This window comes from Balearica regulorum, chromosome 3 (genome assembly GCF_011004875.1).
Source record: "Balearica regulorum gibbericeps isolate bBalReg1 chromosome 3, bBalReg1.pri, whole genome shotgun sequence".
NCBI lineage: Eukaryota > Metazoa > Chordata > Aves > Gruiformes > Gruidae > Balearica > Balearica regulorum.
The window spans coordinates 29,986,666-30,001,450 of NC_046186.1; the positions used below are offsets into that span (position 1 = coordinate 29,986,666).

The following is a 14,785-nucleotide window of genomic DNA, read 5'->3' on the forward strand; positions in this document are numbered from 1 at the left end:
TTTTCTTCACAGAACATACAATACTCATGGAAGTCAGCCACATTAGTATTTGTACTCTAGAAAACCGACCTGTGGTAAAATATGAATCCACTGCCACATTGAAACTGACCTTTATCCTCCCTCTATTATTCCCCAGAGGACTTTGAGCAAAGTTTATTTTATTTAGAGAAAATCTCTGCCTCCACACAATCCTTTCTGGGTGGATTTCTATAGGGATATCTTACATAAATAAAGAACCTACTGGTCTTGGAATGATGATTCTGCACTGTAAGCAAAAAGGGAAGAATGATGGAGAAGTTGGTGAAACTAGCAGTGTCTAAATCTAGAATGCAAGGGTATTCTACTTTTTCTCATTTAAATTAACACCAGGAGTGAGTCCTAGCCAAAAAAAACCCCAACCAAACCCAGGGATGCGTTCCCACTGCTGGTTTCAGGTATAATGAGTCCTCTGAGTCTAGGACAGACTAATGGTTATTTTGAGGTTAACGAGATTACATTGAATCCTTTCTCCACATTTTGGATTGTGGCCAATATAGATGCAAGACTCAGGGAACTCATAACCTCTTATTCTGGAAATGGATGTAAACTTCCTGAAAATATGGCAGTTTCAGTTACCTATAAAGGTAACCTATAAAGCCATCCATTATCTTGTGCCATGTTTATACCATCCAAAGACAACAGCCCTTTCTTCATTTACTACTGATTATGGAGCACTTCACATGAAGTTTGGTTACAATTGCAAGTTCTACTCTGAATGTTTAATGGGGGGTGTGTGAAGAAGGGCTCAGAAATGTCCTGTGATAAGAGCATTAACACAACAGTCTTCTGGTATTTTAGACTTGAACATATTATTGTCAAGGCCCTGATTAGCCTCATAGTTTTCTGCAACCCATCTCTGCAACCTCCCTCTCACAGGTTTACCTCACTCTTCACACTCACAGGTTTAGCTCCCTGTGCTCAAGGTCAGCTCTGATATGGTGCAGCTGTGCACCTTCAGATCACCTTGGGGTGAAAAGACCTAAGCTGTGAGAAAGATGTGTGAGATGCCTCATTGAGGGCATTCATTCCTGAACTCAGAAGCTGCATTTAAGCTCAGGCCCTTGCCCTTGATATTTGACTGAGCTTACAATAAAGCTAAAGCCTGCTATAGTAAGCCCAGTACTTTGCTGATCCTGACCTTGCCTTGCTGCCTTGACTTCTGGCTTAACCTTAGATTTGCATTGTGATCATGGACTTGCCTGGCAGTACCTGGATTCCTGGAAGAACTTTTTGGATGGTCAACACCATTGCTGGTCTTGCTTTGCTATCCTTGTTTGGGTACTTTGGGACTCCACCCCTTGCCTGTAAAGTCGTTGCCCCTGCCTGCCTTGCTGTTATCCTTGGCTCCTGGCCTGCCTTCCCTTGTGGAGTAGCCCGCTTGACACTTGTGCTCCTTGACATGTGGTAGCAGAGAATGGGGATGGGACAGAGATTATTATGGTGCCTGAGAAGAGCCGAAGACAGAAGTTTTTTCACTTTTTAGAATTTTTTTTCTTTCCATTCTATTGCTTGGTTAGTTTTTCCCTTGTTGACTGTAAATCTTCTGCTGTAGAAGGAAATCCTGAAACTGGCTAACATCTGCAAACTTACTAATTTCTTTTTTGACTTGGTTGCACAGAATCCATGAAAGTAAATCGGAATCTTACGTGCAATAATCTGTTCCTTCTATTTTACAGATGTAAATACACCAAATCAATAGTGTATAGATATTAAAATAAGCATCACTGTCATCATTTATAAGGAAAAGGCAGTCAAATTACAATTTCAAGCTTGGAGTTGTAGAGTTAAGAATTACTGAAGTTAGAAAAAGCCCCATGTTCTCTTCGTGTTACTCACCCCAAAATATTAAGTGATACTATTAAGTTAAACCTGAAGTGTGATGAGCTAAAGCACAAGCTCAAATTGTAGGTACCAACTGCATGTCTTGAACTACAGAAAGAACTGGCATAAAAAGGTGGTGGCAGTATGGAAATTTCAGCCTTAGATGCATACAGCACTGGCATTTAGCCATACTCAAAGAATTCTTTTGGCACGATAAACAGAGAGGTTAAAACATAGCAGTAAAGCCCACAGGGTCAAACATTCAAAGGAGTTGTTTGATTTAATTTAAAGGAACTTATTTTCAAAATATCTGTCTGTATGCAATAGTTTCAAGTATTAATTATCTTAGTATGTAAAAATATTAATTCTTATATTAAAACATATTAATTAATGTTTAAAAATATTAACGTACTCTGATGACTGACAAAGCCATTATATACACTCACACTTTTCAACTTTTTGTGGACATTAGGTAACTATTTATCTGGAATATTAGAGCTCCTGTTAGTAAATCAAACAAAATAAACAAAGAACAGTTACTAAAATATTGTATTTTTCAGCAAGGCCAGGTTTTATCTGAGTGATGTTAAAAAGGAAAGGGATTACATACAGTATTTTCTGTGCAACAATGAATAGTCAGGTTAAGGGAAGGAGAAGAAAGAATGTCAGCATCTCACCACAAATCCAGGCTTGCAAAAACAGGAATAACCGAAGCTGGGGTCCTTCTGAACACAGATGCCATGTATGCAGGGGTTGGATATGCACTCATCAACATCCAGCTCACAATGGAGGCCTTCCCATCCTGCCAGGAAAAAAAAAAAAAAAACAACCCACAATAAAAAAAATGACCAAGACCCATTAAAATCTAAATCCATTTATGGAGTGACAATCAAAAAAAAAAAGCTATAGGTGACTATAATCAATCCTCACATATACAGAAAAATATAGTATAGTGTGGGTATAGTATATGGGGCTGTGGTTTCACAAACTAGAAAAAAGAAAAGAAATAGTCTAACCATAAATAAACACAACCCAAACTATATGGACTTTACAATTATACTCTATTGAACTTCTACTAGGGAAGTCAATATTTGCTGACTTCTGTTTCTGTAGTCTCGTAAGTAAGCAAACAAGAGTAGAACCTGAATATATTCTTTCAACTTGATGGATTGCCCTTCACCTACAGAGGTATCTGTATCATTATCTGGCTAAGAATTTGCAAGGGTTAAACATTCCATGAAACCCTCTTATGTCATTCCAGATCTGCATAGTGCAACCAAAGCTATATTTTTTCCAAAATTTAAACTGAAAGAGTATGGAATTTCCTATCCTAGTTTTTGACCTTTTTATCCTGTTCATTAAATTTGTACATTATTGTCACACTGGGGAAGGAAAACTGGAGGTTTAGAGAGATGATAATAATCACAATTACACAAAATAAAATAAAGGGAAAAGTTCAAAGGAGAAACTCTGAGACAGATTACTGTACAAGATCAACAAAGAGGACAATTTCTGAGCAAATACAGGTTTGTTTTTTAATAGCATCAGAATACCATCTTTTTATACTTCAATACTCAGATTACTGGCATTTTTGTTAATACGCATTTCTTATAAAAATCTCCTTTACAATTAAGTACATCCATAAATTAGAGGCCAAAAACTTATCTGGAAGCTGGGTTTTAGATCATGCAATTTGAGCCTGTCTTGAACTTGCTCCTCGGAAGCTAAGCTGAACTGCGAGCAGCCCATTTGCCAGGTAAATACAAATCCAGAATTTTATAAAATATGGCTAGCTATTGAAGAACACCAGTCATTCTGCCATGATACTCCCATCACCCATTACAGATTTGTTATTACTCCAATCACATTTTCCCATTTATAAACAAACAAACAAACAAACTCACTGACTGCTCTAGCCCCCCCAAACCCAGCAGTCTTCAGCTGATACAAAGCTAGTTGTCCCTGTCCTGCATTTGCCTCAGAACATGTGTCAAAGGGACCCCCCAGCTATATTCCAGTCCCTGGTAGAAGTGCGGGCTGCCCCAGCTAAAGACCTCAGCTGTGAGGCTGCTGTTAGTGCCAACGACTGCTGCTGTTGCTCCTGAGCTGCCTGAGATGCTGTTAGAGTACAGTTTACACCTCTCGCCGCTGGTTCTGCACCTGAACAGCCTGCAGCTGCAGCCACAGATCCTGAACATGCATCTATTATTCTAAGGGTATGGGGCCTGCTACTGGGACAATAGCTGACAAAATTCATGATCCATTACAGAATAGATTCGTCAGAGCTAAATCAATTCCCTTTTCTGGTATCACACGCTGTCACCACATGCTTCATTTTGTTCTCTGGAGGCTTTTGGAAAGCTGCAATCATCTGCCTTGTTCCTACTTCTGTCTTGCCACTATCCCTTTTCCATTTCATTAAATTACAACTGTGGATTTGTTGCTGGGTATCTATCTCAGACTTTCTGCCTTGTGGAAAGTTCTTTCCCATAGTTGCCTTTACAGACCCCAAAATCCCGTCTCTATATTTCTATAGGTGAAGGTTAGCAGAGAAATCCAAGACTTATCATATGTTAATAGTAGTAGCCTGCAAAAAAAGCAGATTTGTTCCAAGGATTTCTACTTTCTGTCTCTGGAAGATATTTTTTCTGTATCTTCAATCCCTTTCTTCAGTTGTGCAACTTTCCAAAAAGTTATTCCTCCCAAAGGTTCCCCTGCCTCTCCAAATTAACTCCTTTTCTGAGTCGTAACCTTCTTATCTCTTCAGCTGTTTCAGAGACTCAAATAACATTTGAACACATACCACATTAAGTTAAAAAAAAAAAAAAAAAGCTGTGTAACCATGATGCGTACACCTTATGCATGTGGTTCCTTCACCGTATCTTTTCCTGATGGAGAAATAATGTAAAGATCTTTCACTTCTGCTAATCAGTGGTGTTACTAAAAGAAATGTAAAAGAAGGGCAGTTTACACTTGGGTTGGAAGGTGTTTAAAACATGCTAGCAGCAGGAGTGACTTCCAAGGCCCCAGAGAAGCAGCTTCTACTTATACCAAGCATTTCCATGTACAGTTGCACAGAGACAGCAGTTACAGTCCTTGGCTGGAAAGCAGTTTTTAAAATATATTTAAAGATTTACTAACTTTAAAAATAAGGAGGAAAAATTTGAACTCGACAATGTATTCTGTGTGAGGCACTGTAATGATAAAAACATATATCTTAAGTTTTTAAGTCATCTGTATTGGTGAAGTGGTATATGGCCATATGCAGTACAAGGTAGAGTGAGGGGAGATGATACAGTTTTATCCACATGGAACTTCCATTGTGTAACTGCTGAGAAAATAAAAGATATATAGTACTGAAGATAGGTCATGACTCAGACTTTTAAGATCAGAAGGGACCATTATGATCATGAATTCTGACCCTCTGTATGGCAAAGTGCAGAAATTTTTCACTCAGTCGTTCATATATCAGGAGTATAGTGTCTTTCTGGATTATTGAGTGTCTCTTAGACATGAAAAACGTTACTATAAAAATATTAATCTGTGAGCAAGTTAGTCCTAAAATTAATTATGCTCTAGTACGTCAGCGATACTTCCATTTAAGTTTTACATATTAGAATATCATTCCTCAGTACTGATTAAACAAATGAATAAACTGTCAATATTGACTCTCATTACACACACACACACCCCACCCTCCCCAGTATCTTTCATACTTTTTTTTTTTTAAATCTGTTGCATATAATTTTGTAACCTGCACGAGGGACACTTCGGAATGGGGGGAAAAAAAAAAAAGTAAAATATAATCTGATTTTATTAATATTCAATTCATTGTGCTTTCTTTTTAATGAAAAAAAAACATGGATATAAATCTATGTAAAAATTATATTAACAGATTGCTAGAAACATTGCAGAAAAGTTTTGTGTAATACATATATAGTGACTGGACTTCAGGACAGTTTAGCAAGATCCTATTGCTTGTAAATGGAAACCAACAAAGCGAACATACCTCAGTACAAAGAGAATAGCATATCGGATATATGAAGATATCATGGGTGAATAGAATATTTGTCTTCCAGACTATATCTAAATAATCTCTAAAATAATTACTAGGAAATCTTGGATCAGTACCATCAAAGACAGTATTCAGCAGTGCAGATCAGTACAAAGGGAACGATAGTTTCAAGAGGTAGGTACTAGTATGATTCTTAAATTAAGAGTAACTGATTTATGGAGCAGTATGCTTCAAGGCAGTTATTTATACCCTACTTATGTTGACAAAAGGCTCTTTCTTTGTTAATAGACATGACAGGAGACAGTGAGTAGTCCTGAAGAGATTAAATTTGTGATTGTGTGGCAATGCAGGCTGGTTTTTGCTTTTGTATAAATACTAAACTCCTTTTACTTTCCTAAGTCACAAGACCTGTTTAAGTTGATCTATGTTAGCATAAACAGCTCCTACTTTTTTTTAGAAAGTGCTTGTTTTCATTATATTCATAATAGTTCAGAAAATTTCTTTTCATCCCAGCCAGCAGACCTAAGCATGGGTATGTGTGACGACAACAACAACAACAACAAAAATAATAATAAATGTTAGTTAAATTATTCAGAATTCCTTGTCAGTCAATTTTATTCTGTACCTAGTTAAATTATGAAGTTGCTATGCAGTGCCTACTTGATTGCCTGGTCAGTAAATTACATTAGTAAAGATCATACATAATAAACCTAGCTCTAGATAATTCTTCAGACTCACTTAATGATCTGGTTTTAGTTTTAAGTCTTTCTAACATGCTTATTAGACTAGTTAATTCACTTCAGATTTCATTCAAAAAGTTTGTCAGATAGGTAATCTTTTTGTACAGTATAGGTTATATAATAATAAAGAGCTTGATATAATTTACTACTTTTCTCAGTAGTAATACCTGTAATTCAAGACTATCATTATTTAGGATTGTTCTGTCAGATGTCAGTTACCTTGTCGACATTTACAAGAGTATCCATTGATATGATCTTCACAGGTTGAGCCATGTAGACAAGGTGACGAATTACACTCATTAACTTCTACTTCACAAAACTGTCCAGAAAATCCAGTAAGACACCTGAAGCAAACAACATTCCAAAGTATTATACTGTGCATAACCATCATATAACATACACTTTGTGTGGAAGCAATTTGTATAAAGTATGTGCATTAACAAGACACAATCTCATATATTCCTTTTTGTTTTAAGGAGCATTTTACTGGAACTCTTCCAAGTTTCACATTGTAATCCATAGTGATCTTTTAGGGGATTTATGATGGCAAAACCAATCCACAAATTTCACATCTGGATCATAATCAAACCTAACAGTCTCAATTACAGTTTGCTAGTTCTAGGAAGGTGAGTACAAACCTTTCTTTATGTACTCCTGGGAGACTGTTTATCTAGTAAAATAGTTTATTTAGTTAAGTAACTGTGGTCTACGTTTGGAAAACAGCTTGCTGAGAAATGTTGCACCGTTAAATGTAACTACAGCATAAAAGCTAACCTTCAGGGACCATGCTTTCATTATCATTCTAGTTATCAAGTATTAGTCATCTTGAAAAAAACTCTGGTTTTCTGGTTGTAAATCTTAATACAAAAATCATTAATACCAAAATAGTTCTGTAGGATTTCAACATATAACTATACAATTGACCCAAATGGACTCACAAGACCTCTAACGAAGCTCAGAAATCTTACTAATCTCATTATTGAGACACATCCTTGCATACATATGCACAGCTTTACAGATATATTCAGATATTCTGCAAAACAGGGCTCCATAGTATGTACAACATTCACTCTTTTGAGATGTGTTGTACATGGATATATTTCACATGAGACAGTGTATTCAAAAACTCCTGCTAGCAACTGAGCTGTGCACATGTTATATGTTGTCTTGGCTCTAATGAAGAACATAAAACTTTATGTTCCACTTAGAGGAAGATGAGGACATTAACAAATTACCTTTGAGTAAATTAGAATAGTCATGTCACCTGCTCCTCAAGGTGCTACGTTGTGTGAACACAAAACACTTTTCTAGATCCTGAAGCAAAAGGGAAGGAGAATGGACCACGGAACAGGTATGTGTAACACTTCCTGAAGGATCATTACACTATGTTTCAGTAATTATGTTTTGGTTTATTTCTGCCTTGACTATTAGAACATATGTGTTTCATTTTATATGGAACACACTCTGACTAATGGGAATTTGAAATTTACCAAGACAATGGCAGCAGAACAGATTTGCCAAAGTCTAAATCTACTACAGATGACAGCGATGGCATACTGCTTGGAAAATGTAAAAACTGATGTACGCACTACTATTTTTCAGATATCCAGTGACAATGTGTGAGAGATAAAACATGGATAAGGCTTAATGAGTGAGCCATAAGGCCACGCAAATAACTCTTTGGCCTCAAAACATTAAGTAAAATATACTGAGAAGATATAGTTTGGCCTTTCATCTTCTTGGCAAATGTCAAAGCCTAGGATTTAGATCTGGATTCATCCCACCTAGCTTCACATACTAAACTGTAATAACCCTAGGATTCTCTTATGTTCGGTGGAATAAAGGGTGCAGAGGATGATTCTGTTCACTGAAAGCTTAAATAATTTTCTGAAGATACCTTTGTCTTTCCACTGGCTATATACCATATAAAAAAAAGTAAAAAAAAATATTGAAGGGAGTGGCTTCTCCCAGATATGGGAAGGAGGACGAGAAAGATGAATGCCTATAAAATAATGGAAAGAATATTCTACTAGAAAAAAAAGGCAACTAGACACAGGAAATACTGGGACAGTTTAAAATCCATTTAACTTTATACTTCGGTGTGCTTTTAGGCATTTGATTTAAAAAAAAAAAAAGGTAGTTACAACATAAACTGGAATAAATATACATTTATTATTTAAACTTTCTGGACAGAATAACTATACCTATGCATATCTAAGGTGAGTGGGCTTGATTTTTCAGTCTGTATAACTCAAATATTGAAGAAAAGCTTAAAGGTGTTTTTAAGAAATCTCCCTTTGGCAGCTTCAAGTGGCACAATTTTATGTGATGTGTATACTTGCTAAAGAGTAGAAACTAGTAAAGCCAGCAGCAGTTTACAGAGTTACTGTGGTCATAACTAGTTGGAGCAAGAGTAAGTAGTGGAGCAGGTTGATTTAACTCCACTGGAGACAATCAATAGAATGGAATCAGCTTCATATCACAAGTTGACCTACAGCTTGGATGAGATCTGGATGATTTTCTTCTCAGCAAGGCTTGAGACTTCAGAGACACAAACTATATCGCCGTGGACCTAACTCTATAGACACGGGAGTAGAAAAATGGAGCTTTAACGTTAAGTGTATATATATATATTTATATGTATATGTATGTTTGGTAAAATAATCTATTTTGTACTGAAAACTTTTCAAATACTTATTAAGTGTATAATACGACATAGAATGATGGTGGCACCACCACCAAAAAAAGATTTAGAATATATGACTTTGCCTTACAAATTGAAATTTAGGTGGAAAACATGAACCCATGAAAGCACTTAGATATCCAGTAAATCAAATCCCACATACATCAACTTGCACACGGTACCATTTTTCCTAAGTCAGACAAACATTCAACTTAAAGGATATGTAAGAATATTGCAAGTATTTCACATACTGATGTGTTACGTTTTGTAAATGCTACAAAACCACAGTGTTCAGTTTGCTTGTCTTCAGATAGCATAATTAGATATAAACATGCTTCATAATTAGATATAAATGATGCTTCATGACTGAAGAGGCAGGTATTTTATTAACTAAAAGATTCTGAGAAATTACGAAACAACTAGCAGTAAGCAAGTTACTGGTGAGGTTTTGCAAGTCATAAAACACCACCTTAACGTCAGCAGCTTTCCCAAGTTTCTGAAAACTGCAATAAATTGTATGCTTTATTAAGAGTGTTAATGAAGTTAACGCTTCTTAAGATATAACAAGCACTTCAATAATTTCTTAATTTCTTCTTTGCTCTCACCTTCCTTCATTCTCACTCCTTTTTTTATAAATTTGTATTTCTTTTCTGCCTATGCACATTCTTATCTCCCTTCTGTCATTTCTTTTTGAGCATTAGGAGGCACAAAACCAATATAATTTAAATACAACTGACATTAGAAAGTATAAGTAGATATGGAACACAGTTCTTGCGCTACAAATAACATCAAACCTAACTCAAATACTCTGGAACACATTTGTATGTTCTGCAAATGAAAAACAGGGGCTTTTACAAGGCTTTCATATCAAGGTATGACCACTGCAAATCTTGTACATTGATTACCATTTAATAAAAAACAATTCATGCCTTTATAAGAAAATGCATATCTAGGCTGAGCAGCAAATAACTCTTAGAGCTTATCTGATAAAGTAAGCTAATGCACTGTGAAAGCTGAGCTTTTAAACTTAAAAAGGTATCAGTATAAGATCAATAGTTCAGTACTGAAAAGCAGCAAAAAATATTGCTCATTTTCTGTAAGAATAATGCATTCAAAATTTAATTATGACCAGTTTACAGGGATGACGGCAAAGGTCTTTCTCTTTTTTATCATTCTCTACAGCTTTTTCTCTCATATAAAATGCTGAGATAACGTGGTGCAAATATACTCTTTTTAGTTTTACCTTTATATCAATCATTATCAGGAGTGATCGTCTTTATTTGGGCATATGCCAATGCAATAGCTGAACAAAAAACTGAAAACATTCTATTGACTTGGATGGATTTGAAACAGAAGAATGTAACTTTAATATTTTTACACTTCAGTAAAGAACAAAAATGGGAATCAGCATCTCAGCAAAATGCTTAGCTGAGAATTAATGTGGTGTAGAAGATGACAGGTCATTTTCTTCTTCCAGAAAAACATGGCCAACTAGTCACCTATGTATCTGTAGGAGCCAGTTCTTTGCAGTTTTCAACCTGCATCTGACTTTAACTGCAAATTGTGATTAACTGATACTTGCAAACTTTCAGTTTTGCAATCTTTCCTCACTCCCTATTAATCTCAGCTGGAATGGAAACTCTATCTTCTATAATGAATGCAGGAGTTTATTAAGATGACCTTGAAGGTCCTGTAGGAAGCTAATGGGCATTTGCCCTGGTTATGACAAACGCTGTTTCAATGGCACCTATATTAAGTAGCACAATGAAGAAGAGAAGTGAAAGCAAGAGGTATACATGCCTCTCAGTGTCTAAACTGCCTCTTAAACATATACACAGGTTTAGAATGGGTAGCCAGTTTCACCATCCATCTGTTAAGACCTATCTTATATCTAAATTAATCCCAAGCCACCTAGGAAACGTTGTGAGTCAAAATGATCCTGAAGTGTAACCGTAATATCTTAGGCACTTCCAAGCCAAAATTCCTAAATCAGGAGCAAAGTCCACTTCACATCAGTTTAAAGGTGCTTCCTCAAGAATGATTTTACTGAGTATAAGTGTCAAGAGAGATTAGATGAGAAATTTGAGACAGAGCAAGAATACTAAGACAATAGATCAGGAACACTTAGGGTAGGGAAACACAGGGTGAACAAAGATCCAAACACCACAGCATCACTCAAGAAACAGGGAAGGGAAGGAAAGTTTCAAAACTAAAATGTGGGTTTTAAAACCATATTTTTGGGAAAAAAGAAAAAGTTATCAAAACCCAGAAAGAATGGAAGGGTCAGGCCCTTCCCTTTGGGTGATGAAGTTGCCATGGCACTGCTCATCTGGAGGTAGGAAGAGCTAGTGCTCTAATGATGCTGCATTAGGGCCAAGACTATTTTTATGCCCCTTTCATCTAAAAGTCTAAAAAGAAACAGCTCTGGGATAAAGACTGACTGTGCTTGTAGAACACCAATTTCCTCATCCTCAGTGCAAGTCTCCAGTCCTTCCAGTAACTAGTGCTAATCTATCTTAAGTTTCCTCTTTCTTGCCTGTACCTGTACATTTCTGGAGGGTTTTGGGAGTGATAAAGCACAGATAATTCCAGCCCTATTCTTCTAAAGAAGCCACACTTCTATCACAATTGAGTTTTCAAATTTGGCTTCGAGTGCGATGTTCAGTTTGAGTTCATTAGTTATCACTAGAGGAATCCATAGCATGATCATTGCACTCTCACCGTCCCCCGAAGTGCTGAGATAACAGAGATTCTTATGTCAGGCCTTGATGACACTGAAGATTGTTTTGCTCATAGAGATAGTTGGCAAAAAAATTCGAAGGTTTGGAGCTTTCACTCGTACTTGATGTCACAATCAGTTGCACATACCAGGGAAGATGCGGGCATTGGAAAGCAGTAAGTAATTCCTGCTGCCTGGGTCCTGAAAAGCAGGGTTATGTTGGGAAGATTTATTTTGTCAGATCCATCATTCTAGCTTTATTGAGATGATTTTTACTATGGTTTTCATTATGATTCACTACGGGTTGATAGAAGCTGCTCTTTGTCCTTGCCTCACAGGGCTTTGTGGTACTTTGATTCAGTAACAGCAGAGGGAATAGTTATGCACTGAAGGCCTTTTTGCAAAAAGCACCATTTAAACAGAGTGAGTGAGGCATTATACAGAATCAGGGAACAGGCAGGGAAGGGGCTGGAGAATGGGTCTGTAACGGACTCAGTATAAAAGCAATTTGCAAGCTTGAAGCTGGCTTAGCTGCACAGTTCAGGCTAAAAGAAAGATGACTCATTCAGGATGGGGGCTTAGCTGTCTAAGGGGCTGCCCACTAACATAAAGAAGAATTGACCTTTAAACCTAAGAGAGTTGTACAGATACAGAAAGACAGCAGAGTTAATGGGGTGTTGTCTGTATGCACTTGGCTGACCTATTTAGGAAAGATGAATCAGGCCCTAAGAAACATTCACAGATTTACTGATCTTAAACAACGATTTAAGCATTTAATACTATAATATTGACAGATTTACAGAACTACAGGAAATTGTAACATTATTGATATTTTATCTATCAAAGGTCAGATGAAATGCTATCTACGTGATTTAAGTAGCCCTGTCTCACAGTGCTGCAGACATCCTACCGCAAGACTGACTATACAGTGGGTCATAAATGGGCTAATTGTTCGTAATAAGAAAAATCCTTGCTTTGTATATAACATTTAATGACCTAATGCAGCAGCTGCTGCACATATGAGACTGATCACAGGTCTGCATTATATCAAATAAAATAATTAAAATAGCAAATGCAGCAGGGAAAATTACCAAATAAAAAATAAAAATGGATACCTTTTTTTTTTAAAAAAAAAGTTGGACATTATGATTTATCAATCAATAGTAAAGTAGAAACACTTCTACTGAATTCACAGACCTTACACTGGGAGAATGAAGTGGTCTCTAACCATTCTATTATTCTATGATTCTATGATTTTTCCATTAGCCCAGAGCTTGTCAGATCCAACCTAAGAACATTAATGTTTCCACATCAAAGCAAGGATCTTTATTTTTTTGAGATTAAAAAAGCAACGGAGATATTTATTAATGAATAAGAACATAGCTGAGGAAAGATCTGTCTGAATGCCTATTTATTTCTTAAGTTCCTCACACTTCAGCATAAACTCTGTCTATAGTCTCTTGTATTAATGATTATTGATAAAAACGCTAACTGTAGAAAAATCTGAAACATTCTCACAATTGATCCACTCCTGAAAATTACGCTGAATAAGATGCTAAGTTATTTTACTTGCTTGTTATATAACATATACGTAAGGTTTGGTGTTTGGTTTTTTTTTAAAAAAAACCAACTTTGCAGTTATTTAAATATAAAAAAATATACAATTGCTTCTACATAAATTAGAAATTCCATATTTATATCAGTATTGGAAAGATTAATCAGAGAAGGTGTAAGGCAACTTCACAGACTTGTTCAAGTGAGTGGAGTCACCATCCCTGGAGGTGTTCAAAAAACATGTAGACATGGCACTTTAGGACATGGTTTAGTAGACATGGTTGACGGTTGGACTTGATGATCTTAGAGATCTTTTCCAACCTTAAGATTCTATGATTCTAAGTGCTTTATGCAGAAGTGGAGTTATTCAAGCCTAATCAGAGTTTTGTAATAACAATTTTGGGGTTGCCAAAATATTTGCATTTTTTGCCAACACATTTCCATATAAAGAGTAAGTAAATCAATAAGAGACTTCAATTCCTAGATGAAGTTTTCAATAAAAGCCCAAGATGTCCTATGTGAAACTCCTGTAAAAATGCAGCAGTGATAACCATTGTCAAAGTTTTACTTCATGCTGATTCTGCCTTCTAAGGGCTACTGGCATGCATACATTTCTACTACACCAAATGTTACATTTAAAACAATTCCAAAGTCATTGATTAATGATTAATTAAAAGAATTAAATGAAGCATTTTGATCTACAACAGTTATAGCTGCAGTCATAGTAAAATTTCTTCTATGATGTGAGTAAACTTTCAGCCTCAGAGAAAATCTGCAAGAACCTAAATGTCAGCCAAATTTCCCCCTACAACTCTAATTCATATCCTCTTGTATCTCATCACTCTTTGAGGTTGTTTTGTAACTCATCTTTTGAGTCTATTTTTTATCTGTACCCTTTTCCTTCTCTCTCCCTGTCTTTCTTCATCTGCCTTGTGACCTTTTGCAGCTTATGAATAATTTGTATATCTGTGAGATATAATGTTCAGGAAAAACACATGGTTTCTACAACACAGAAGTTTATTAAGTTTATCTGGGAGCAATGATTAACAGCAATTGTATTTAGAGCATTTATGCTGTAACCTTTACCTGACTATGCGACTCATTCAACCTGGTAAAATCAATGAACTTCATGGACCAGTCCACACTATGAAATTTATTTGGGACACCAATTTTTCTTCAAGAGTGTTAACCTTGATGAGTGGGGTAACGCTTTG

The 14,785-nt window shown here is 36.1% G+C and overlaps 1 protein-coding gene across 1 annotated transcript in view; it reads right to left on the reverse strand.

Annotated features, from left to right (window-relative positions):
* The window catches only part of EYS (eyes shut homolog), a 906,089-nt gene that overhangs the window by 388,483 nt on the left and 502,821 nt on the right, over nt 1-14,785 (reverse strand). Inside the window, 2 exon segments of the mRNA XM_075747398.1 lie at nt 2,538-2,662; nt 6,835-6,959. Of these exon segments, the coding sequence (XP_075603513.1) occupies nt 2,538-2,662; nt 6,835-6,959 (250 nt within the window).